Below are 26,384 nucleotides of genomic sequence, written 5' to 3'. Positions count from 1 at the left end.
GGCACAAGAACTGAGAAAAGACTAATAACTCTGTTCTCCACAGGCAGCCAAAAAACCATAGCCCATAAAACGTCAAATTCTTCATACTACCTGCCCGCTGCAGCTGAGTAAGATTTTTACAGGACTGTGTTTTTAAAATGGTTGGAACATTTAAAATCGGTGATTTATCAAAACCAAAAATCATTTTCAAACTTTGAGTCCTTCTGTTGTTTGTTTCCTGTAATTCCACATTGTAAGATGTAGTTCCTTAGATAAAGACAGCCCACTGCGTCAACAGGAACATAAAGCATCAATAAGAGACCCAGACAGACAGCCAAGCACTAAAGGGCTCATGCCTGTAATCCTAGCTACTCAAGAGGCTGAGATGTGAGGATCATGGTTCCAAGCCAGCCTGGAAGGAAAGTCCTTGAGACCCTTATCTCCATAAGCATGAAAAAGCTGAAAGTGTAGCTGTGGCTCCAGTGGTAAAGGGCTAGCCTTGCGTCAGAAAAGTTTGGAGATAGTGCTCAGGCCCTGAGTTCAAGCTCTAGGACCAGCACCAAAAGAGAGACAGGCAGGCATGCAGGCAGGCAGGCAGGCAGGCAGACAGACAGACAGACACAAACAGATAGAGGCAGAGACTCAGAGAACCCAAGCTGTGGTTAGATTCTTGGCACTGGCAGCAATCCTGGTCTGACTGGTTTGGCAGTGTAGCCCTGGGCGATTCCATAAAGTAATAATGTCACTTTTGACTGGGCCAGTAGTGAACTCACTTTCTCAAAGAACCCATCCAATACACTCATCAAACACCAACAAGGCACTGGAACAAACAAGAGGGCCAGCTAGACTTATAAAGCTTCCCAGAGACCTGGCCCCAGGAGAACAAAAGACACTGAGATTTCCTGTGAGTCACCAGTGTCCTTTCCAGTCTTTCAACACCCTCAGCTCTCTAACCAGAAAAACGGTCTCACACTCCTCCCCTGAATCACCTTTCCACTGCTCCTAACTTCACTCAGCCAACTACCTTTGCTCCCCAACTTTTCCACCAAGCTTTTCTTTTCCACTAGCAGACAAGAAGTAAAACGAGTATTGCTAGGAAACCCAGAGCAAGCTCCCAGGTTCTCAGCGGCTAGTGTAAAACTTGAAAATGGAAGCTGGGGACCAGGGCTCAAGTCTGTAATCCTAGCTAGTTGGGAGGTGGAGTTCAGGAGTGGGTGGTTCAACGTCAATTCCTGGAACTCCATCTTGCTCATGGACTGGGTGTGGTGTTAAGTGTGTCTGTTATCCCAGCACTGTATCTGGACACATGGCCCATACCTGCACAAGTAAGAGAACCATAGCTCAGCCTAGCCCAGACAAGGCAAGACCCAGCCTTAAAATTAATTAAGGCTGGGGCTGGGAGTTTGGCCTAGTGGTTAAAGTGCTTGCCTAGCATGCATGAAGACCTGGGTTCGATTCCTCGGCACCACATGCATAGAAAAAAGCCAGAAATGGTGCTGAGGCTCAAGTGGTAGAGCTCTAGCCTTGAGAAAGTCCAAGGACAGTGCTCAGGCCCTGAGCTCAAGCCCAGGACTGGGAAAAAAAAATTAATTAATGCTGCTCAGCATGGGCAATCCTAGCTACCAGGTAGGAAATTTCTAGAACCCCCATCAAGACGGAGAGTAAGTACTGGCAGCCAATGTTTCCTTCAAATGAATCTGAAGAAAGGCCTATAGAAAAGTGGGAAGAGGGTTGGAGGTGTGGCTCAGAAGGTAAATAAAGCTCCAGCCAGTGTGTGAAAGCATGCATCAGATAGGAAGTAAGAGCCCTAGTCTTGGACAAACAAAATTTTTTTAAATACAGGAAGAATCCGAAGGTTTCCTGCCTGGAACTGGTTGGGGGAAGGGTGTAAGACTGCGGCCTAGAGAGCAGACTCAGGTCTGGAGAGGCTTTTAGGCTGCTGGCCCTTTCACAATTCCTTACAGTGTTAAGAAAGTAACCAAACAGGCCAGGCTGTCCCACCAGTAATCACTCCTCTCACTCCCTCCAAGCTCCAGGGACTGAGGGGCCACAACCTAGAAGGTAGCTGTCACCTCCTCCTCCTCTCCTCAGGACAGCTGACAGCAGCAGTGATCAACTGTACCAACCCACAGTGGTTCTTCTACCAGGCTGGCTCCAACCTCTTCTCCATTGAAAGTTCCCTGGAGGAAGTTGGTGCCAAGGCCTGGCCTTTAGCACATAGGAGAGCAGTGTGAGAATGCTGCCATGGCTGTTCTGGGAGTCTGGGAGCTGGACATTACCTGGGACCATGAGGCCATCAATGTTATGAGGCAGATTAAAACAACCGGCCATGGGAGGATTCTCAACCAGGACGCTCCCATTTCCCAGGAGATGTCTGATAATGTCTGGAGACATTTCTGATTGTCATGGGGCTGTGTGTGTGTGTGTGTGTGTGTGTGTGTGTGTGTGTTAAAGAGATGGGGCTGCTATGCTATTCAGGCATTTATTGGATAGAAGCTGGGGTGCTCCAATATCTTACAGTGTTCCAGATGGCCTCCAACAAAGAATTGTTTAAAAAAAAAAAAAAAAAAAAGCTCAATGCAAAAATGTGCTGAAATACTACTTATAACAGATCACCAAAACTAGACATGAGCCAGGAACCAGCAATTCATGCTTATCTATACCTAGCTGCTCACAGATTTGAGGATCACAGTTTAAAATTTAAAACCAGCGACCAGCGGGGGCAGGAATGCTCAGGAGATTCTCTCTTCTCTACAGTTAACTAACCATCAAGGAGCCAGAAGTAGAGCTGTGGCTCAAGTGGTAGAGCTAGCCTGGGGGAAAGGGGAAGCCCAGAGACAGTGCCTGGGCCCTGTGAGTTTAAGCCCCAGAACTGGTGTGTATGCAGCACACACTCCCCCTCCACCCCCCCACCCCAGCCTTTTTCTTTAAATAACATTATACACTACTAAATAATACCTTTCAGCTTAGGAGTTGAACTGTGAACACAGCTAGCACACAGTAGGTGTTGAGTAAATAGATAAAAGCTATCCAGTATATCCAGTAAATCACAGACAAATGACTGGGTCTAGGAGGTCCTAGTCTTTCAAAGGAGGAAAGCAAAGGGTCAGACTAGCTCTTTGCTACAGAAGAACAAAGACTAAACATGTAAATCCACGATCTTGTCCTCAGTCTCCTCCCACTCATAACCTTCTCACATCAAGCTACTTGCAGGTCCTTGGGCCTGAACTTGTAGCCTTCTGAGCCTGCACGCATCTTCCTCCTCACCTGGTGCACCTGAGAAACCCTGACTTCATGCTTCAAGCTCCCCAGCCCCGCTCAGCTTCGGAGTCTGACCTTTGATCTCTGCCCTGCTTTGTGTCCTCACAGAACTTTGTACTTACCTGTATGGCAATTACCACAGCTTCTTAACGATGCACATTCTTGAGAACAGGAACTAAATACTAAGAGAGGAATCTAGGCTCTAGAATATTGTTCATGTTGAATATTTGTTGAATGAATAAACCCTGTCTATCACTGCACTATGAAAGGAGTATGATTTTTTTTTTTAAACGTGAGCAGGAGTTTAGCCTCGTGGTAGACTGCTTGCCTAGCATGCATGAAGACCTCGGTTCAATTCCTGGTACCACATACATAGAAAAAGTGAGAAGTGGTGCTGTGGTTCAAGTGGTAGAGCACTAGCCTTGAGAAAGTACAAGGATAGTACTCAGGCCCTGAGTTCAAGGCCCAGGACTGGCCAAAAACAAAAAGTATGCCCTTACCAGGCAGGCATCACATAAGAGACCCATCCACAGCTATAACCAGGAGAACAAAAAGCACTCACCGTTAAGAATAAAGTCATTAGAGAAAGATGAAATCCCACATGTTGAGGCTAATAGATTCTTCTGATTATAAATGATGCCAGAACAGGAAAAATAGAACATTAAGAGAATTTAAAACAAAACACTGCTAGTTCTATGGCACCTGGCTAAACTGACATTGTCTGCGGCACTGTCCGTCCCAGCCTTGGAGCCACTATCATCTCCTGAAGCAGGTACCCCACATTCCCACCACCTAAGCATGATAAGGGCTGATGGTGACCAGGAACCCATGCCTGGCACTGAAATGTGCCAAGCTGTCTGCCCACAGTGGTTCAGTCAACCAAGAAATTCTCTCACAGTCCTGCAGTGTAAGTACTTTCTCATGGTTGGGAAGAAAGACTGTGTGTGTGTGTGTGTGTGTGTGTGTGTGTGTGTGTGTGTGTGTGTGTGTGTGTGTGTGTGTGGAGAGAGAGAGAGAGAGAGAGAGAGAGAGAGAGAGAGAGAGAGAGAGAGAGAGAGAGAGAGAGAGAGATATGAAGGACTAAACCCAGGCCTTACACATTGAAAGCACACTCTGCACCACACACCTAGCTAAACAGCCAGCCCATTAGGTCCTGCATTTTACAAATGGAAAACTGGAGCACAGATATTAAGTGATTTGCCTAAAACCACCAAGCCAGGATTGGAATCTAGAATTTATGCCCTTGGCTAGGCCACCATTGTGCCTCCCAGCTGGGCACATACAGCTACTTTCCAGGACAGATATACTGAAGGACACATGGTGATGTTGGCCCACTTTCCCTTTTAGACATATGAGTCGATTTTAAAACGATAAGTCACTTATATAGCAAAATGCATGCATCTTTATTGATCTAGTTTGGAAAATGGCATGGCTTTTTAGGCGGCTAGCTTTGGAGAGAAATTCATTTTGTTCAAATAAAGGGGGACCAGGCATGAGTGACTCAGGCTCGTAATCCTAACTACTCAGCAGGCTGAGATCAAGCCTCAGGACAGGCAAAAATAAAATAGAATAAAGGGGAGAAAAAAGCCAGTGGCTTGGGCCTGCTACTCAGGAAGCTGAGAGCTGAAAATCACAGGCAGGCCCAGGCAGAAAAGTCCATGAGATTCTACTGTCTTTCTCTACCAAAAAGCCAGGTAGCAAAAAGCCAGTGTGCTAGCCTTGGGGTGGGGGGAGGCAAAACTGGACACCAGTGGCTCAAGCCTATAACCAACCCTAGCTACTCCTGGTTCAAGGCTAGCCTAGGCAGGAAATCCATGAGTCTCCATCACCAACTAATCACAGAAGAATGGGGAAGTATGCTGTGGCTCAAGTGACAGAGTCATAGCCTTGAGCAAAAGAAGCTCAGGGACAGGTTCAAGTCCCAGGGGAGGGGGTGCGAGGAAGCCCAACAAAAGAAGCATCTAGGCTGAGTTCAAGCCCCAACAGCAGCATAAATAAGTAAATAAACAAAATAAAAAGGGGAGGGAAAGCAAAAGCCCATCTCATCAGGTGCCAGCGGTGGGGTGGGGCATGACAATGGATGGTTTAGACCCAGGCTTGCAAGCTCACCTCTTACAAGGTCAGCTCCCCGAAAGGCTGGCCTAACAGCAGCGGTGCCATCCCCTAAAGTGCTTGTGGGTGGCATGGTACTTTCCACACAAATTGCTAAGGGCACACGGTGAGCCCTCCATAAATGGCTTTGATTATTTAGGTCACAGACAATGTGTATTTCCAGGATGAAGTCCTCCACTAACCACAGAAAATGCTTTCCCCAAAGACGCTGGCTGCCAACTGCTTCAATAAATAAATATTAAAAAAAAAAAAAAAAAAAAAAAAACCACCTCTCTTCCCACATCCCACTGAGCAGGGCGACACCAGAAAACGGCTTCCCCGGCCTTCCAGCCCTGGAAATGCCAATGTGACCTCGCTGGGGGGAGGGGGGGATCCAAGATCCAGGTTCTACAATCCCCCCTCCCACACGCCCCAGTGCATCAGCCCAGAACTTCCCAGGCTGTCCCACCTGAGTGAGCCCGGGTGGAGAAGGTCACCCTGCCCTGTCTGATGGGATTGGCGGCGGCGGAGAGAACGCGGGCACTGGGCCAGGAAGCCTGGATCATCCACCTGCCGTGCTCCCGGGTGCGCGCCACGCCTCCTTCTCAGCCTCGCGGGCGCGGGGTGCGCCCCCCCAGCCCCCACCCCTGCTCCGGGGGATCTAACCATCACCACTGGGGAGGGGGCGGGGAATCCCCACCATGGCGAAGGGGCAGCCAAGCGCCCTCGGGAAACCAGGCGAAGCGCAACATCCTCCGTGCGCTCGCCCGAGCCACCCGATCCAAAGTCCACGCCGCCGCCGCCACCTCGGCCCCCGAGCCGGGTAGACACGTGCGAGCGGGTCCTCACCACCCCCGTCCCTCCCTCCTCCTCCGCCCCACCCCCCTCCGGGGAGCCCCTACACTCACCAGGTGAAGACTTTACCCCGGATCCGGCACAGCAGGCTGCCGATGGTGCTGGGGGTTCCCAGCGCCCGAGGCTCCGGAGCCCCGGGGTGCGGGCTGGCCGCCGCGTCCGCCTCCATGGGGTCCCCCTACTTGGCGCGCGCGTTTGGCGCGCCCGGAACTCGCCAAAGTACCGGGGCCTGGAAGACCGGGGAGGGGGCGGCGCCTGAGCGGCCGCCCGGCCGGGGCCCGGGGACGCGGCCGCCGCTGGCTCCCGGCTCCGCGCTCGCTCTCGGGCAGTCTCTCTCTCTCTCAGTCCTTCGGGTCCCTCTCGATCCGGGGCTGGGCTCCTTCGGCGACAAATCATTAACTGTCAAGTCCCCAAGGGCCCTGGCGAGCGGCGCTGGCGGATTACGAGCCGGTACCGCCCCGATCGCCCGGGGAAGAAAGGCTCTAAAGACGTAAAGACTCCACGCGGATACACATCTCTCAGTGGGGCGTCCGTGTTGGACGACACCCAACGTGCCTTTCAGGGTTTTATGGCTCCCCGCTGCAAGCCAGGCAACGAGGTGAGTGGAGGTTCAGGCTCCGGGTTCCCAGGGCGCCCTAAGCCCAGAACGAACTTTGTCAACTGGGAGGACCCGCCGGCCTCTCCCCCACCTTCCCGTCCCCTCCTTCCCTCCATCCCTCCCTCCTTCCCTTCGGCTTTCAGTCTATTGGCTGTTTTGGGTTTTTTGTTTTTTTTTTTCTTCTTCCCTGCCATCTGCCTCACAGAGGCAACCCAAAAGATGGTTTCTTTACTGGGCCCTGTGAATTAACTAAAAGTCCCCCCCCCCACCGTGGGCAACTTGTCTCTGTGCCCTTTGATCTGACCTATTTATTCCACGAGTTACTATCTGGGGTGGATGTCAAACTACCCTGTCAAACAGGCAAAGCCACCTTCTTACCTACTTAAGAGAAGCAGAAGGAAAAAAGAAAGAAAGAAAGAAAGAAAGAAAGAAAGAAAGAAAGAAAGAAAGAAAGAAAGAAAGAAAGAAAGAAAGCCAGCCCTTGGAAGTTATAGTCCCTAGGATAAAATGATGACTTCAGAGATTTCATCCAGAGATAAAGTCTGAGCTAAAAGTCTACCTGGCCACACCTTCCAGCAGCTACCGTTTTCAGTAGACACATATTTCTCATCTCCTGCCCCAATGCTCCCTATTTAACCTGAAGTGAATGTCTGTACCCCTGAAGTGGGGAGCTAAAAAGCGCCCCCCATTCTGAGGCAGTAACCATCTTGCTGTCTATATAAACTATGAGTGACCCAAAAGCACACATAAATTAAAGAAACAGAATTGTGGTGCCCATAAGTCCCAGGAACTGACCTGTCTGTGTTAAAATTAATCAGAACTCATGTAAATTTCAGGGATGACTTTTGTTTTCTAAGCCATAAAACTACCCTCAGCTAATTAGGACTCTACTGGCATGGGAACCTCCTGTTAGCTCCAATCGCCCTGGAATGTCCCTAACCCCCCCCCCACCTTATCTTACTCAGACACCTAGTTGCTGTAAATCTGTGGTCTTTGCGGTTTAAAGTCCTGTAAAATTTCAGCTCAGGGCTTCCTCCTAAGCTCCGCTGTGTCAGGGTGCAGGACAAAAGCCTGCGCTGCAGCCTACCTGAATAAAGCCTTGCTTTTGCATTTTGGAGCATCTGACTCTCCAGTGGTCTCCTTGGTGGTCATCCTGAGACTTGGGCATAACAGAAGAAGGCCTTATGACATGGAGCCTCCTTTCCTAGCCAATCTTTCTTTCCTAATAAACTCACCTATCACTTTCACTATGTTGATGTCTTGCCTGAATTGTTCTCTTGCTGGAGGCAAAGACCAAGGTTGATGAGCTCTGATGACTTTCTGATAAACAACTTCATCCTGAGGTACACTAAATATGATGTTGTTTTTGTGAAAACTAACCCATTAAAGCCTGTACAATAGCTGCTGGGCATGGTGTCTCACGCCTGTAATCCTAGCTACTCAGGAGGCGGAGATCTGTGGATGGAGGTTCAAAGCCAGCCCAGGCACTAAAGACGTGAGACTCTTATTTCCAATTAACCACTAGAAAACAGGAAGTGGTACTGTGGCTCAAGGTGTAGGGCAGTAGCCTAGAGCTGAAGAGCTCAAAGACAACACCCAGACCCAGAGTTCAAGCCCCACAACTGACCAAAAAAAAAAAAGCCTGTATATTGGCAATGTCTAATTCAGCTCCTGGAAAGCTGATTGAAACATCTCCTACTTTATGTTCCTATCAAGGACAAGTGTGAAGAAATATCTTCTGGAGGGCTGGGAGTAGTACAGTGCTTACCTAGCATGCATGAAGGCCCGGGTTCGATTCCTCGGTACCACATACATAGAAAAAAGCCGGAAGTGGTGCTGAGGCTCAAGTGGTAGAGCTCTAGCCTTGAGAAAGTCCAAGAACAGTGCTCAGTCCTGAGCTCAAGCCCAGGACTGGCAAAAAAAAAAAAAAAAGTCTCCATTCTCAAATCTCAGCTTCTGGAGCTAGGATTACAGACAATATCATGCCACTTGGTTGAGCAGAGTAGAATACCTTCGACACTGGTGTGGTGTGAGGCTGGATCCAACCTCTGGTCAGATACTGAGCAATGATTCTATCTCTCTTGGGTATTTGGAGCTAAGCTCATCATCTTGCAAGAGAATTTACCAAGGTAAGGGCATAGAGAAAGGGAATAAATAAAGGATTCTTAGGATATTGGTCAGGAGAGGCACAGTGGCCAGCTAACCGGCCAAAAGGGTACAGTAGATAGGATCAGGAGTGAGCTTACTTATTTGGTTGGCTGTGTGGGGGGGGGTAGATATTCATACACCAGTATTAAAATTTGAACGCAGCCTCAGCTGGCTTGATTAGGCTATATTTGATTGGCTGTTCTGTTTTGTAGAATCTATTGATTGGCTAATTAGCTGTCTCTTCCTTGTACATCCATTTAAATTTCACATGGCTGAGAATTTTTTTTTTTTCCGGGCGGGTTGTGGTACTTGATCTCAGCCTGGCACTGTCCCTGAGCTCTTCAGCTCAAGGCTACTGCCCTACCCCTGGGCCTGGGTGTTGTCTCTGACCTCTTCAGCTCAAAGCTACCACCCGACTCTTCAGCCTAGCCCTACTTCCCATTTTCTGGAGGTTGATTCGAGATAGGACTGGCCATGACATCCATCCAGCAGACACCTGGGCACTAGTGGGTCAGACACAAGTTGGAGAGGGCCTAGGTCTTATCCACCCTCTTCCCAACACTGGGCAAGCTCTGTGTCTTTGGCACTTAACATAAATCTCAACTTAGTATCCCTGTAGTGTCATTTGTCAAGTCCACTAATTCCTTCTTCTGTTGGAAGAAAGCTCATTCAAAGAAACAATAATAACAGCAGAAAACTTCCCTAACCTAGAGAAGGTTATAAATATCCCAGTGCAGGAAGATGAAAGTCACCAGTCAAATGTTATTTACCCTAAGTCAACCCTGTGGACATTGCATAATTAAGCTCTCAAAGGTGAAAGGTAGAGACAAGATCCTCAGGGCTGGGAGCATAGCCTAGTGGTAGAGTGCTCACCTTGCATGCATGAAGTCCTGGGATCAATTCTTTGGTACCACACTCAATTGGCAGAGTGCTAGCCTTGAGCAAAATGTGTCCAAGGACAGTGCTTAGGTCCTTAGTTCAAGCCCCAGGACTGGCAAAAAGAAAACAGAGAGAGGGAGAGAGAGATCCTCAGTATTTCTGATAACAGATCTCTCAAACCAGAAAGGAGAGAGAAGTCTGTTGTCCTATGGCCCAATGTAGTACAATAGATGACTATAACAATTCAGAAAGCTAGAAGAATACTGGGGATATAACTTAGTAATAGAGATCCTGCTTTGCATGCATGAATTCTAATCCCCTGCATTAAAAATACATAAACAAATATTCTTAAACAAATGAATAAAAGCTAGAAAAAAAATCGAGGTGCTGGTGGCTCACATCTGTAATCCCAGCTACTCAAAAAGCTGAGATCTGAGGATCGTGGTTGGAAGCCAGCCCAGGCAGGAAAGTCTGTGAGACTCTTATCTCCATTTAACCACCAGGAAACCAGAAGTGGTGCTGTGGCTCAACCTGGTAGAGTGATGGCTTTGAGTGATAAAGCTCAGGGATTATCACCCAGGCCTCAAAACTGGCAAAAAGAAAAAGCTAGATGAAAATGTTTTGGAAAAGAGATGATAAGCATTTGAGGAGAAGGATATATTTAACCTGATTTAAACATTATGCAAGGTATATGTTTTAAAACAGTAAATGGGGGCAGGGAGTTTGGCCTAGTGGTAGAGTGCTTGCCTAGCATACACAAAGACCTGGGTTCCATTCCTTGGTACCACATACACAGAAAAAGCTGGAAATGGTGCTGAGGCTCCAGGGGTAGAGCTCTAGCCTTGAGAAAGTCCAAGAACAGTGCTTAGGCCCTGAGTTCAAGCCCCAGGACTGGCAAAAACAAAAAATAAAAACAGCACATGGGTACTCTATTGGTTGGTATAAATTTTCACATTTTCATGTATCAGCTAATCAATAATCAAATACATGAGTAAGTACGTGAATAAAAATATACTGACTTCCTTTATCTATAATGTTTCGGGTTATTTCTATAAAGTTAGTGCTAATTTTCTAAATATTATCTGCCTTAAAGGTCATATTTAGGACCTCACTTTTTTCTTTTTAATTGCTATCCTTAAATAATTGTATGAAAGGGTTTCATTTAGTCATATCAGTTTATGAGTACAATGAATGAGATTCATCATTCTCCCTCTGCCCCCCCAAACTCCACATATACCCTTAAGTTTCCTGTTTCCTTTTTCACATATGGACATTGAATATAATGGCTGTATTAGCCTGCCCTTCCTCTCTCTACTTATCTGCCACCCCACCCCTTGACCTCTCCAGCTTCTACAAAGCATGTTCCAGCTTCCTGGTATTAATTTTATTATGTTATGTTATGTGTTAGTGATTCAAAGAATTTGCAACACTGGAATTTTCCCCTGTGTGTGCTATACTATCATCAACTTGTTTGTGTACATGTTCATATGGCCATGCTCATATGTTTTCATGTATGTTTATAATTTAGCTCTAACATCTCCATATAAGGGCTTCAATTTTTTTTTGCCAGTCTCGGGGCTTGAACTCAGGGCCTGGACACTGTCCTTGGACACTTTTTGCTTGTGGCTAATGCTCTCCCACTTCCACAGCACTGCTTGCAGCCTTTTCTGAGTATATGGTACCAAGGAATTGAATCCAGGACTTCGTGCATTCTGGGTGAGCACTCTACCACCAGATTATGCTCCCAGCCTAAGGGCTCATTTTTAAAGTCTTGTTTTAAAAGATCTTATTTGCACAAAAACATGAAAGGGGGTATCCATGAGTGAGAAAGTGATGTACCCTCTGTCTGACGAATGTAACTGTGACCCCTCTGTATATTACAATAATAAAATAAAATAAAGAACATGAACAAAAAAAAGATCTTATTTGCAGCATCCTGTATATTTAATGGATTTATTGCTACTATACTTGAAGCTCACAAAGACAAACACTGTGTGTGTGTGTGTGTGTGTGTGTGTTTGTGTCCTAGGACTTGAACTCAGGGTCTGTACATTGTCTATAAGCTTACTCAAGGCTAGCACTCTAACACTTGCACAGGTCGACTTCTGCCTTATTGGTGGCTGATTAGAGATGAGTCTCATAAACTTTCCTTCCCCATATCTCAGCCTCCTGAATGGCTAGGATTGCAAGCATGAGCTGCTAGCTCATAATACTGTCTCGTTGTAGCTCAGCATCCTGATTTTCTTTTTCAGAGATGATCTGAGAATACAGGTCAATGCCAATCTGCATTGATTTGTATAACCAAAGTACACAAGGTACCAAACAAATGAAAACATCGGAGTCACTTGTCATTAGGCAGAATAATTCAATAACCCAATATGCTTAGATAGCACCTTTGTTTGAAGTATTTAAATTTGGGATGATTGAAAATCAATTGACCATCTATTGGTTGAATACAAATGACACACGGACTATTTCTGTAATGTGATCTGTAATTTCGCAATTTGAAAGATATTTTTACCCACTTGTCCTTCATTCTCAAACATGCTTTGGTGATTCTTTCTGCTGGGTGGCAGATTGAAAGCAAGAATATATCAGACTGGCCAGGCGAGGTGGCTCACGCCTGTAATCCTAATTATTCAGGAGGCTGAGATCTGAGGATGGAGGTTCAAAGCCAGCCTGGCACAAAAGGACCTGAGACTCTTATCTCCAATTAACCTCTAGAAAACAAGAAGTGGGGCTTGGCTCAAGGGTAGGGTGATAGCCTTGAGATGAAGAGCTCAGGGACAGTGCCCAGGCCAAGTTCCAAGTTCAAGCCCCATGACCCACAAAAAAAGAGAGAGAGATATCTCTTTGCCTCATTTTCAGATATTGTTGACTGAATTCCTTTCCTGGCCCATTTGACTTCTAAAATAAGTGCATAAGAAATAATGAAGATGGGGGCCGGGAGTTTGGCCTAGTGGTTAAAGTGCTTGCCTAGCATGCATGAAGACCCGGGTTCGATTCCTCGGTAGCACATACATAGAAAAAAGCCGGAAGTGGTGCTGAGGCTCAAGTGGTAGAGCTCTAGCCTTGAGAAAGTCCAAGGACAGTGCTCAGACCCTGAGCTCAAGCCCAGGACTGGCAAAAAAAAAAAAAAAGAAAGAATGAAGATGGGGGTCAGGAGTGTGGTCTGGTGGTAGAGTGTTTGCCTGGCATGCTCAAAGCCCTGGGTTCGATTCCTCAGTACCACATACACCAAAAAAGCCAGAAGTGGCATTATGGCTCAAGTGGCAGAGCACTAGCCTTGAAAAAATGTCCAAGAAAGAAAGAACTTAATAAAAATAAAATTAAGAAGGGTATCAATGTATGTGAATTAATGCACCTTCTGTCTGGCAAATATCATGTAATCCTTCTATTAATTACAATAAAAAATATATGAAAAAAATAAAAAAATTAAATTAAAGGGATAGCCAGGGGCCAGTAGCTGACACCTGTAATCCTAGCTACTCAGGAGGCTGAGATCTGAGAATCACCAGCATGAGCATGAGATCTTAACTCCAATGAACTACAAAACGCCAGAAGTGTAGCTGTGATAAAGCCCCAGGCTTGAGCAAAAAAGCTAAGGGACATCCAGACCCTGAGTTCAAGCACACACACACACACACACACACACACACACACACACAGCCCTATGGTTTAAAAGTTAGGTAATCTAGAAAAATGGGAAGTGGGACTTGGCTAAAGGGTAGGGCAGTAGTCTTGAGCTGAAGAGCTCAGGAACAGTGCCCAGGCCAAGTTCAAGCTCCATGACCCACCAAAAAAGAAAGAAAAAAAGTTAGGGAGGGACTGAGGAAAGTTAGGTATTTAGCATTAAGTGCACATAAAGTTGGTATTTTAAAGTTCAAGAACAAACTTAAAGTCTTCTTGAACTGCTGACAGTTTTGCAAAGTATTGAGCAACTATAGTAGCATGAAGAATTGAAAAAGCAGATAGTGTCATCCGTAATCAATCGCCTGAGCACTGTCCCTTAATGTTTCTTACAATTATTATCCATACAAACTCACCCCAGTTGTCAGCAGAAATTAAATGGCAGAGTTACAATGATTTTGCTACTGAGATCCTGCCCATTTTACAAAACATTCTTTAAGACATTTACTAATGCATTACAGTGTGCTGTCATAAATAATGAAAATCAAATAAATCCAAGAGAGCTAAATAATTTAAGCACTTGTCAAAATAAATCAGCCAAAAATACTCTGAAGTTAAATGTGTTTTCTTTTCATACCTTGGTTTACTTGTTTTTCTCATGAAATCAGATAAAAGAAAACTTTCTTTTGCATTTAAGTTCAACTTTCAATTCATATGTACCCAAATGCCAGCATCTTTACTGACTTATCAAAAAACAACAGGCCCAGGACTGTGGCCTAGTGGTAGAGTGCTTGCCATGCATGCATGAAGCCCGGGGTTTGATTCCTCAATAGCACATATATAGAAAAATCCAGAAATGGTGCTGTGACTCAAGTGGTAGAATGCTAGCCTTGAGAAAGCTCAAGGACAGTGCCCAGGCCCTGAGTTCAAGCCCCAGGATTGGCAAAACAACAATAACAACAACAAAAAAACACTGATTACAAAACAAACTTATTTATATCAACAAAAAGGGCTTAAAAAGTGTCATAGTCTCCACCAATGGTTCACACCTATAATCATTCCTACTCAGGAGGTTGAGAGCTGAGGATCATGGTTTGAATCTAACCCAGTACCCATTTCAAGCTTCAAGTCCACACACACACACACACACACACACACACACACACACACACACACACCCTTCCCCCTTATGTCTCTGTAATCAGAACTCTACCACTTGGCTATTCCTAACTGGAGGAGTGCTAATAGGGCAAGGAGATTTATAATAGAAGACATATGATAGTAGGTGAAAGGTGAGGATGGCAGATAGAGGCTGAGGTCAGATTTGATTATTCTTATCCAAACCAACTATTTCATGTTCACCACAAAGAGTGTTATTAGGCTTGCTGAAGGTGAACTAATAGATGAGAAATGAGAATAGATTATGATTTGTAAAAAAGAGATAAAGAAAGCAAAGCTCTAAAGGAGGGACAATGGAGAGATGTTTTCCTTAATTTTACAACTGTGGAAACATGACTTCTTTCTTTCTTTCCTTCTTTCTTTCAGCTGAAGAGTAGAAATAATTGGCAAAAGAGACATTTATAGTTGGAAATAACATTAAATAATCGACAACTGTCAGGGGGTAAGCGGAGGAAAGCCACCCCCCAAAAAAAAAGATGAATGATAGGGATTAACCACATTCTTTAAAGTGATGTCTCTTCTTCCCAAACAAAAAAAAGTACAGAAAGTTTAATATGATCAAAAGAAAGCAGAAAAATGTGCAATTTTTGAACATTTTGTTTTAGAAAACATACACTCTAAAACGGTTTGATTTTTTTCAAAGCTAAATCTTTTTTTTTCTTCTTTTTTTTTGGCCAGTCCTGGGGCTTGAAATCAGGGCTTGGACAGTGTCCTTGGACACTTTTTGCTCAAGGTTAGCGCTTTACCACTTGAGCCACAGAGCCACTTCTGCCTTTTTCTGGGTATGTGGTTCCAGGAAATCAAATCCAGGGCTTCGGGCATGCCAGGGGAGCTTGCTACTACTAGGCCATGCTCCCAGCGCTCAAAGCTCAACCTTGAATTCGGTATTATTTGAGGGAAGGTGGGGGGGGGGGATGAGAAAAATCACCAGAGTTTAAGTCAGCTTTGATTACTGATTAGATACAAACTAAGAGACCACTAGTAGGCTTTTTCCTAAATAGAGTCTGAGAAAGGAGAGAACTTCTGATTCTTTCACACTATTTCTCCCTTCCCTTCTTCCTCAGGCTGAAGGGGCCCAGAGGACACAGGGCTAATTCTCTGCGATGATGCAGAAATCAGAGAAGAGGGTGGAGCACTCAAAGGGCAGCCTTTTCTGGAAGAATTCAGCTCTACGAATTAATTTTTATCCTCTTCTTGAAGCCCTGCAGGTGGCGCTCGGCAAGGGCCGGATGCCACCCGTTGAGATCTTTAAACAACAACAACAAAAATGGGTTGTTAACAAACCCACGAAGAGCAACAGCGTCACCACAAGTTACACAGCCCGGGGAGACTTGCAAAAATCAAAGCCTTCGTCCGCTGCCGCATGACTCTCACTTTTCATTGGCTGATCCTTCCGAAGGCGAGCCCTTGATTCATTCTCATTGGTCATCGAAGCTGTCACGTCCCTTCGCCACACCCACTTTCGGGTCGACGCCCAATCAGCTCTGAGGTAGCATGATTTACGGAGATTAGAGACGGAAGTTCACTCTCCCCAGCACTGGGGGCGGGGTGGGGAGGTGGGGTGGGTACGGAGGGATGCCCCGCCCTCCAGCACCAGGCCCCGCCCCCAAGCCGGGCCCGGCTCCGCCCCCCCCTCGCAAGAGGGCGGGGACCGGGCGGCGGGCGCTGCCGCAGGAATATGCTGGAAGGCTGCGGGCGGGCGCTCCGGAGGTGCTGAAGGGACAGTTCCCGCCGACGAACTTGCCCCGCAGAGGGCGGGTGTGGCGGCTGGGCCCCGGGAAGCGACGAGACCCGGGAGCGATGGAGACCATCTGGATCTACCAGTTCCGCCTCATTGTGATCGGGGACTCCACGGTGGGCAAGTCCTGTTTGCTGCACCGCTTCACCCAGGGCCGCTTCCCGGGGCTGCGCTCCCCGGCCTGCGACCCCACGGTCGGCGTGGACTTCTTCTCCCGCCTGCTGGAGATCGAGCCGGGCAAGAGGATCAAGCTGCAGCTCTGGGACACGGCGGGACAGGAGCGGTTCAGGTGGGAGTCACCGCCCCTCCACACACAGGCGCACCCCACCGCCGCGGGCGGGGGCCTGGGAGGCGCCTTCCCCTCCCCCACCCAGGCCCTTCCCTCCCCCCCCCCCGAGTGTCCGCACTCCAGTCTCGCTTCCCCTTTGCCCCTCCTCTTCCAGGGACGACTTCCTCCGCAATTTCTCACTTCTTTCTTGGGCGCCCGTTTTCTGCACCCCGTTTTCGTCTCCTGCTTTCCCTCTTTTCTCACCTCTTTTTTTGTGTGTGTGTGTGTGTCTGTCCTAGGGCTTGAACTCAAGGCCTGGGCGCTGTCCCTGAGATTTTTTTTTTTTTTTCCCTTCAAGGCTAGTGCTCTACCACTTTGAGCCACAACTCCACTTCCGGCTCTGGGCTGATTTAACTGGAGATGGAGAGTTTCTCACGGACTTTTCTGCCCAGGATTGGCTCTGAACCTCGAGTGTCAGCTCTCAAACCTCTTGAGTAACTAGGATTTACAGGCCTGAGCCACAGTCGCCTGACCCCTGCCCCATATTTAATGACCCTCTTCCACCACTCTCTTCCCCCCCAAACTGTTCTGCGCGCAAGCTCCCAAACCCTTTTCCTCCCTCCCACCTCCTCCTTCGTTCCTTCCCTCCTTCCTTCCTTCCCAGAGCTTCTTTTCCAGACTTAACTGATCGACTCCCACCCCCACTGGTGTGTCCCAGAGAGCTGTGAAGTAGGATTCTGAGTTCCCATCCTTGTTGTAGCTCCCTGGTTCACAGGCTGCAGTGATGACAAATCACCTCCCAACTCCCAGTGTGGTCATCAGGAAATAATAGACCTTGACCCCTGACAGTGGATCTTGCTGGACACCTAGCTGAAAAGTCGTGACATGAACACAGCTGGGGTGTGCCTGCTGGTGTACGTGGTACAGAGAATTAGTTAATCGTTACCAGTTGGAGAAAGGATTTGCCGGGAACTTTTTTATGTTGCTTATGATCCATCCTTGATGTGTTGCTGTGAGAATAGGAACAGAAAATAGAGTTCGAACTGGAAAAGGAAGGAGCCAGGTAAATTAGTCTGATTCTCAATGTCCACTGGGGAACTAGAAAGGTGTCACAAAGACAGCTCATGATTTATAAATCATAATGATAAAAAAGTAAGGGAAATGATATGGATTTCTTGGATATTTCACACGGAACCAAACTTAAAGCCCATTTCAATTTCGATGTTTTGCAATGTTTTGTTTCCCCCAAATCCTCTTGTGTGGTAGAAGTCAAAGAGAACCTTTTTGCATGGTGCAGTCAGTTCTCTGTGAAAACTGTACTCTGGGGAGGGATTTCCCAGACACGCTTCCCCTCACCCAGCCAGCGTCCATTCTGAATGAGATCAGCCTACATCTGTGAGGATGGCCAGCATTCAAAGTTTTGGCTTGCATTCCCAGCTCGGACACTGATTCATGAAGATACTAAGGGAACTGCTTAGCTTGCTTGTACATTCATTTTCTTACTAATGAAGTTGGAAAGATTGCCAAGCCAGCCTTCAGAGAAGTGCTAAAGGTTATTGATTTGATTTATACAATATTAGAATTCTGTAAAGGATTTTCCCCTTCTTAATAATCTTTGTTTTTTATTTATTTACTTTCTTTTCCTTCTGGTCCTGGGGCTTCAAGTCTAGGCCTAGGCTCTGTCCCTGAGCTTCTTTTTGCTTAAGGCTAGCACTATCACGGTGCCACTTCTGGCATTTTCTGAGTAGTTTGTTGGAGATAAGAGTCTCACGTGGCTGGGAGTTTGGCCTAGTGGTAGAGTGCTTGCCTAGCATGCACAAAGCCCTGGGTTTGATTCCACAGAAAAAGCCAGTAGTGGTGCTATAGCTCAAGTGGTAGAGCGCTAGCCTTGAGAAATCTCAAGGACAGTGCTCAGGCCCTGAGTTCAAGCTCCAGGAGCCGCCCCCCCCCCAAAAAAAAAGTCTCACAGACTTTCCTGCCTGGGTTGGTTTTGAACCACAGTCAGCCTCTTTAATAGCTAGGATTACTGGTATGGACCCCTCCTCCTGCAGTGAATAAGCTTTCTTTAATTGTTTGTTGTTATTGTTGTTTTGTCTTTTCCAGATTTGTCCCTGAGGCTTGAACTCAGAGCCTGCACACTTGGGTACTTTTTGCTCAAGGCTAGTGCTCTACCACTTGAGCCACTTCTGGCTTTTTCTGTGTAGGTGGTACTGGGGAATGGAACCCAGGGTTTCATGCATGCTAAGGCAAGCTCTCTACCACATTTCTGGCCCCAGAAAAGGGTTTCTTGATCCCATCCTTTTGGAAATGTTGGATCATTCGCTGGATTTCTCAAGCTTCTCCTCATTCCCCACACACATGGCAAGCTAGTGCTTTGCCACAGAGCTACATTCCTAGCCCTTCTCAGAGCTTTGGACATGTGAACATATCTTGTGACCTTCCCACAAGGAGTCTGGCTTACCCCAGACTCCTTTTTTTGGCCAGTCTTTGGGCTTGAACTCAGGGCCTGAGCACTGTCCTTGGGCTGTCTCAAGGCTAGCCTTGCTACTCCAGATCTACTCAGGACCCACTCCATATTTGAGCCTATGTTTGAGCCTTTTGCTTGATGATGAATTTCCAGTCTGGTGAACTAGAGATGCCCAGTGACAGGTGAGCATTCAGATTGCACAGTCACAAGGTAATGGTGGCCTGGCATTTGGGCTCCAGCAAAGCTGTATCCTTTTCCATAAACATAGTAGCCTTTGCCAAAGAGCACATTGTTATGCTGGAGTAGATACTGGAATGATCGGACAGATTCCTCCCTGGGCTATATGGAGTGTTCTGGTCTGCTCTAGACACTTTAGGCTAGTGCCATTAGATCCGATGACCCAAGGGGCAAAGTTGCTTGCATTATAGCTTGGACTAGCCCAAGACTTACGCTTGCTTTCAGCTCTATTAAAGCTGGGAGCCTTTCAGGTCTCCTGCTTAATGGATCACAGAAGCACATCATACTACACAAGTTCCCTCCAAAGTTCAAAAGGATCCACAAGAATTGTCCATCTTTCTTCTTGGTGTGTTGGGGCGGGGGGAGGGGAATACAGGGAGCATGAGATACTATGACTCATCTTTGATTTCATCAGCCTGCTCCTGATTAAAGGGTTCTTTGCCCCAAGAAACTTCCCAGAGATGGTTGATTACTTTATTCTCATGATTTATGAGTCTTTTTTTTTTTTGGTATGCGTCTTTAAAGAGTATGGATTTCTAAATATTTAATTCATTTCCCCTTTTCCATAACAGATTAGCTCTTACCCCTCAACCTTGGTGTGAAGACATGACTATATCACTAAGAGTTCTGGTACTGAACAGATTTTTCTTTTTCTTTCTCCCAATTTTTCTTACTGTCTGTCATTTGTCCTGTTTCCCCTTTGGCTATGTATGTGACTAACCAACTCAGCCATACCTGGGTTTATTAAGATGTATTGAGGGATAAGTGAAAGAGTTATACAGGGGATGAGTATGATCAAAGTATGTTATATACACATATGTAGCTATCATCTTCCCTCCCTCCCCCACGGTACAATTAATATGGGCTAATAATAAAAAAAAAGTAGGGAAAAGATTCACCAGTAGATGGCAATGTGTCCCTTTTGTGATGATTCATCCTCCAAGATACACGAGATGTAATGAGTGTTTATAAGCGTTAGGCACTTGAAAAGCACTGGTTAGGGCTGAGTGGTGGTTCTGATGCATATCCGTAATCCCAGATACTCAAGAGGAGGAAGTAAAAGGATTGATCCCCAAATTTTCAGATTTGTTTATGGTGCTCCATTATTTGGATGAGGGCAAAATAACATGTCCTTTGCAACTTTTTTTGGTCTTTATTTTTCAGATCCATAACTCGGTCTTACTACCGCAACTCAGTTGGGGGATTTTTAGTATTTGACATTACTAATCGGCGTTCTTTTGAACACGTGAAAGATTGGTTAGAAGAAGCAAAAATGTATGTACAGCCATTTCAAATAGTATTTCTCCTAGTGGGGCATAAATGTGACTTAGCTTCGCAGCGACAAGTTACAAGAGAGGAAGCAGAAAAACTGTCAGCAGACTGTGGAATGAAGTATATTGAAACATCAGCCAAGGACGCTACAAACGTTGAGGAATCCTTCACTCTCCTCACAAGAGACATCTATGAACTTGTTAAAAAGGGAGATATTTGTATCCAGGATGGCTGGGAAGGGGTGAAAAGTGGTTTTGTTCCAAATACTGTGCATTCTTCAGAAGAAGCGGTAAAGCCCAGGAAAGAGTGTTTCTGTTGACTTCAGACCTGCTGAAGACCTGAGACCAGATGAGTGTCATCCCAGCATCAATTCCAACACGAATAACACAATGAAAGACCTTATAAACCTGCCTGCACTGATGCTGTTGTGTAAGTTGTTTTGACTCACAGCACTCTGCTTACTTGTTGCCCTACTGGATTGGGTGTTTTGTGAAATGATCAGACAACACAGATAACTTTTCTTGAAACCCAAACATCTGTGTGATTACCTCCATTCTCACTTTGCTAGCATGTAGCAGACCTCAGTGTCAAGATAATTGATGTTGTTCATTTTTCTTGACAGTTCTAAATGGGTTTTTGTACACATATAGCCTGATTAAAAACAATTTTCTTGAATAACTTATTACTCAGTAGTCAAGTGCATTTAGAAGTAGTGCACCCTTCACTTGCAAAGTAAGCAATCTCAGAAGTATTGGCTAACGCTGAAATATCAGATCCTTGTTTAAGGTACCAGGTTTGCCATCAGAAACACTTTAAAAAACTTTTATCTGATTATAATTGTGTGTGTGTGTGTGTGTGTGTGTGTGTGTGTGTGTGTGTGTGTGTGTTCCAGTCCTTGAACTTAGGAACTGGGGACCGTCCTGGGGCTTTTCTGTTAAGGCTAGTGCTCTATCAGTTGAGCCACAGTTCTACTTCTGGGTTCTTTTTAGTGATATTTTTGGAGGCAAGAATCTCATGGACTTCTCTGCCCAGGCTTCAAACTACAATCCTCAAGTATCAGCCTTCTTGGTAGCTAAAATTACAGGTTTGAGCCACTGGCACCTGATAGACTACACTTTTTTTTGTCAGTCCTGGGGCTTGAACTCAGGGCCTGAGCACTGTCCTTGGGCTAGCACTGTCCTTAAGACTAGCGCTCTACCACTTGAGACACAGCACCACTTCCAGCTTTTTCTATGTATGTGATATCAAGGAATCGAACCTGGGTCTTTGTGCATGCTAGGCAAGCACTCTACCACTAGGCCAAACTCCCAGATCAGGTTTTATATTCTTTGTTCGGTGGTTTATTACTCTTGAAATTTTTATGTTTTGTAAGAGATGTAAAGGTTTCAAACAAATATTTTAAGCAAATGTTTTAACAACAAAATGAAAGATTCAGTGGTTCTTTGTTTTCATGTTACACTGCATTTAGACAAGGAAAACTATTTATATACTGACATTTCAAAGAAAGGGTCCAATTTACCTCAAATTATTGTCAGAATTATAAACGAGGTATGGTGTTTTTTACTCATGTCATTTTTAAAAATAAGTTTTTAAATTTTCCTATTTCATATACAAGAAGCATATAGAAAAGAATTGGCAAAGAAAATGTGATGCCTGTTATATTTAGCAATCCTATTTCATTTGACAATCTCATCAGTACAAGGGAAGACAGACTAAGCTACTCAGAAGGCTGAGATCTGAAGATCACAGTTCAAAGCCAACCCCAGACAAGAAAGTCTGTGAAATTACCACCAACAAAACACCAGAAAAGTTGGAATTAGAGCTGTGGCTCAAGTGGTTGAGTAAAAAAGCAACTAAAGGTCAGTCAGTACCTAGTCTTTGAGTTCAGGTCCCAGGACTGGCACAAAAAAGAAAAAAAAAAAGGAAAATGACTTTTAAGAGGCCTAGCTCGTAATTTCCAGATTAAACCTTTCCAAAAGAGGCATTTCAATGACAATGCTAAATATTTTACAGGATATTTGTCTATTGTGTTCCAGAAGCTATTCCTAATCTAAAATGGCTACCCAATGAAGCTACATTTTTGGAATCAAAAGATTTTTACTGTTAAATTGTAGTTACTTGTTAGAACCAAAGTAGTATAGTAAAAAGACTATTCAAGAAGAAGTCAGAAAATCTGGTTGTGGGGGCTGAGAATGTGGCTTAGCGGTAGAGTGCATGCTAGGGAGCATGCATGAAGTCCTGAGTTCAATTCCTCAGTACCATATAAACAGAAAAAGCCAGAAGTGGCACTATGGCTCAAGCGGTGAGCAAAAGAAGCTCAAGGACAGTGCCTAGTCACTGAGTTCAAGAACCAGGACTGGCAAAAAGAAAACAACAAGAAGAAAACCTGGTTCTGAGCCTATCTTTCCCTACTAATTTTTAGTCCTGAAGAACTTGCGTAGTCTCTCCCTAAGCATCATTTTTCTCATCTGTAAAATGAGACAAGTGACCTCATTGATTGAATTTCTTGGAATTCCTTTGACAATCAAGTGAATCTGGAAGGGAGGGGAAGAAAGCTTTTAAAATACGGAAAGGATTAGGCAACCCCTGTGCATTCCATGGCATTTTTACTGAACAGGAATGATGTGTTCTCATGTTCTGTCATTGCTGTGCAAGGTGAAGTAATCTAATCAAAAAGTCTTATTTGAGCTGGGGGGGGGGGCACAGGTGGCTCACACCTGTAAAACTAGCTACTCTGGAGACTAAGATCTGAGTATCATGGCTTAAAGCCAGACTCTTTTTTATTTATTTGTATTTATTTAGTAATTTTTGACAGTCCTGGGACTTGAACTCAGGGCCTGGGTATGGTCCTTGGGCTTTCTCAAGGCTAGAGCTCTATTACTTTAGCCACAGCACCACTTCTGGCTTTTTCTGTGTATGTAGTACGGGGGAATCGACCCTAGGGCTCCATGCATGCTAGGTGAGCACTCTTCCACTAAGCCACACTCCCAGGCACTTCTGTGACACTCTTATCTCCATTTAATCACTCAAAAATCAGAAGTGGCTCTGGGGCTCAAAGTGGTAGAGTACGATGCTTGAGCAGAGTTCAGGGTCAGTGCGTATACCCTGAGTTCAAGTCCATTACCAACAAAAAAAGAAAGAATGAAAGGGTCATATTTGAATGTTTTTTTGTGCATTTCCAAGTAGATATTTTATTGTATGTTCAGATACTTGTATATTTTCTAGGTTCATGTATTTTTAATCGTGCTTATAAAGAGAAAACTATAAGTTATGTTACAAGAAAAGTTTTGAATATTTATATTGTCAACATCTTTTCTATCTTTAGGCTAATTTCACTTTTCAAATGATAAATGACCAGATAAAAGAATACCTGTCCCCAGAATGTGAAGTGATTTAGTTTTACTGTGATGGCTTTAAAAGTTCTATTATAGTCTTCTATCAATCCAAAATGGCTTAGCTTCAAATGCTGAATACCTAACAGCAATTTAAAGTATAGCCACCTGTGCCTACTTGTGAAGTGAAACAGCTAAAATATATGGTTTAGCTTTCAGTGGACACTGTTATGATGTTAATGTTGGATAGTGCGGAAGACCAATGTGTGGGATGTGAGATAGGAAGTGGTCCAACATTTAGAACAGTAATAAGAAGAAATCAGAAGGATCCAGTGGAATGGCAGGAAAAGTTCATACTTGAATGAGTAGAAGCTAGCCTGGGACTCTGATTTGCTAATGCCTGGGTCACCAAGTTGTGTGTGTGTGTGTGAGAGAGAGAGAGAGAGAGAGACAGAGACAGAGACAGAGACAGACAGACAGAGACAGAGAGAGACAGAAAGACACAGAGAGAAAAGAATACACTGAGGGATGTGAAAGAAAAGGGAAATATCTAATTTTTACAATATATAAAATTAAGCTAAGTCACTTTATATTAAAGAGGAGCTATTTGTGGTAGAAACAGAAGAGTAAATGTTCACTTCAAATACCTGAATGCTTAAAGAAGATTGCCAAACATCTTTATACCCTTAGACAGGGGTTTTCATTCATTCACACCTGTAAAATAACTGGCCTACTTTTCTATCTTGTCTTCATAGAAATATGTGGATAATAATGCCAAAATAATAAGAAATATATGCTCCAGGCAAAACTTTTTAAAAAACTTTTTAATTGTATTTTATTGTCAGGGTGATGTTTACAGGGGTTATAGTTACACTCATTTGGTAGTGGGTACATTACTTATTGAACATTGATACCCATTCCCATGTTTTCCCTCCCACTTTCTCTCCCCCCACTACCTCCCAATCATCTTATTTTTCCCCTTCCCACACAAAAGGTTTTGACCAGCTTTCTTAGAAGTCAGATATACTTGTTTTATGTTAAAACTGCTCCATTTAAAGTTTATTTAAATTTTGGGCTGGTAATGTGGCTTAGTGGCAAAGAGCTTGCCTTAGAATGCATGAAGCTCTGGAATCCATTACCACATGAACAGGAAAAGCCAGAAGTGGCACTGTGGCTCAAATGGTAGGGCACTAGCCTTGAGCAAAAGAAGCTTAGGGACAGTGCCCACGCCCTGAGTTCAAGTCCCAGGACTGGCAAAAGAAAAAAGAAATTATTTAAATTTTAACTGCATTTAAATTGGAGAATTTAAAACTAAAAGAAAATGTTGTATCTAGTTACCAAATATTTTATGTCAGTGTAATTTTTTAAAAGAAGATAAAATTGTCCCATTTATAATAAATTTGCCCCAACAGAAATTCCTTCTACTGAACTACAGAAACATTTTCAGGGAATGCAGATTATTACATGTTAAGCTTAAACCAAAATATTTTTGCCAGGCTAGGTGGCTCATGCCTGTAATCCTAGCTACTCAGGAGGCTGAGATCTGAGGATCAAGGTTCAAAGCCAGCCCGGGCACAAAAAGACCTGAGACTCTTATCTCCAATTAACCTCTAGAAAACCAGAAGTGGGGTTTGACTCAAGGGTAGGGCAGTATCCTTCAGCTGAGGTGCTCAGGGACAGAGCCCAGGCTGAGTTCAAGCCCCATGACCCACAAATAAATAAATAAACGTTTTTAATCACTATGCTTTGCTTTTTAAATGTGGCCTTCGTATGCACCTTAGTAGTAAACAAGATTTAGTGTCTGGAAGCTGAAAATTTAGGTTTTAGGCCTTACGCACTTCATAATTTTTTAAAATGGAACTTTATTTTACATCATTAAAAACCTGAGACACAGCCCACTGTGGTGACTCATCTGTAATCCTAGCTACTCAGGAGGCTGAGATCTGAGGATCACAGTTCAAAGTCAGCCCAGGCACTAAAGTCCTTGAGACTCTTATCTCCAATTAACCACCAGGAAAGCCAAAGTGGTGCTGTGGCTCAAGGGGAAGGGTGGTAGCCTTGAGCTGAAGAGCTCAGGGACAGTGCTTAGACCTAGTTCAAGCCTCATGACTGACCCCCCCCCCCCAAAAAAAAACATAAAAAAAAAACCCCTGAAGGCAGGCACAATGTTTTGAGGCTATAATCGTTGCTACTTCACAGGCCAGATCAGAGAAATCAAGGTTCAGCCTGGACCAGATAAAATTCACCAGACTCCATCTTAAGGAAAGGCTGGGCTCAGCCGTGCACACCTGTCTGGTCATCCCCAGCGACATGGCAAGTACAAGGAAGAGGAGTGCAGCCAGGCTGGTCTGGACATAGGATTGGAAAATAGCCAAAGCAAAAAGAGAATGGAGGTATGGCTCAAATGGTAGCACACCTGCCTAACCAAGGCAAGCCACTGAGTTCAAGTT

At 44.9% G+C, this 26,384-nt stretch overlaps 2 protein-coding genes across 2 annotated transcripts in view; one reads left to right on the top strand and one right to left on the bottom strand.

The window, feature by feature from the left end:
- The window catches only part of Slc35f2 (solute carrier family 35 member F2), a 30,137-nt gene extending 23,307 nt beyond the window's left edge, over positions 1–6,830 (bottom strand). The window contains exon 1 of the mRNA XM_090319579.1: positions 6,240–6,830. Coding sequence (XP_090175705.1) covers positions 6,240–6,355 — 116 coding nt within the window. The 5' untranslated portion in view covers positions 6,356–6,830. The remainder of the gene's footprint in view (positions 1–6,239) is intronic.
- Positions 6,831–16,420: 9,590 nt separating this feature from the next.
- On the top strand, positions 16,421–21,250 carry Rab39a (RAB39A, member RAS oncogene family). The gene is made up of 2 exons (XM_090319809.1): positions 16,421–16,647; positions 20,495–21,250. The coding sequence occupies exons 1-2, from the start codon at positions 16,421–16,423 to the stop codon at positions 20,919–20,921; spliced, it is 654 nt and encodes a 217-aa protein (XP_090175935.1). The 3' UTR covers positions 20,922–21,250.
- Positions 21,251–26,384: the final 5,134 nt, after the last annotated feature.

This window comes from Megascapheus bottae, chromosome 27 (genome assembly GCF_031878675.1).
Source record: "Megascapheus bottae isolate mThoBot1 chromosome 27, mThoBot2.hap1, whole genome shotgun sequence".
NCBI classification, from domain to species: Eukaryota; Metazoa; Chordata; class Mammalia; order Rodentia; family Geomyidae; genus Megascapheus; species Megascapheus bottae.
Note: the sequence above shows the minus strand (reverse complement) of the source record. Positions and strands in the feature narration are given on the sequence as shown.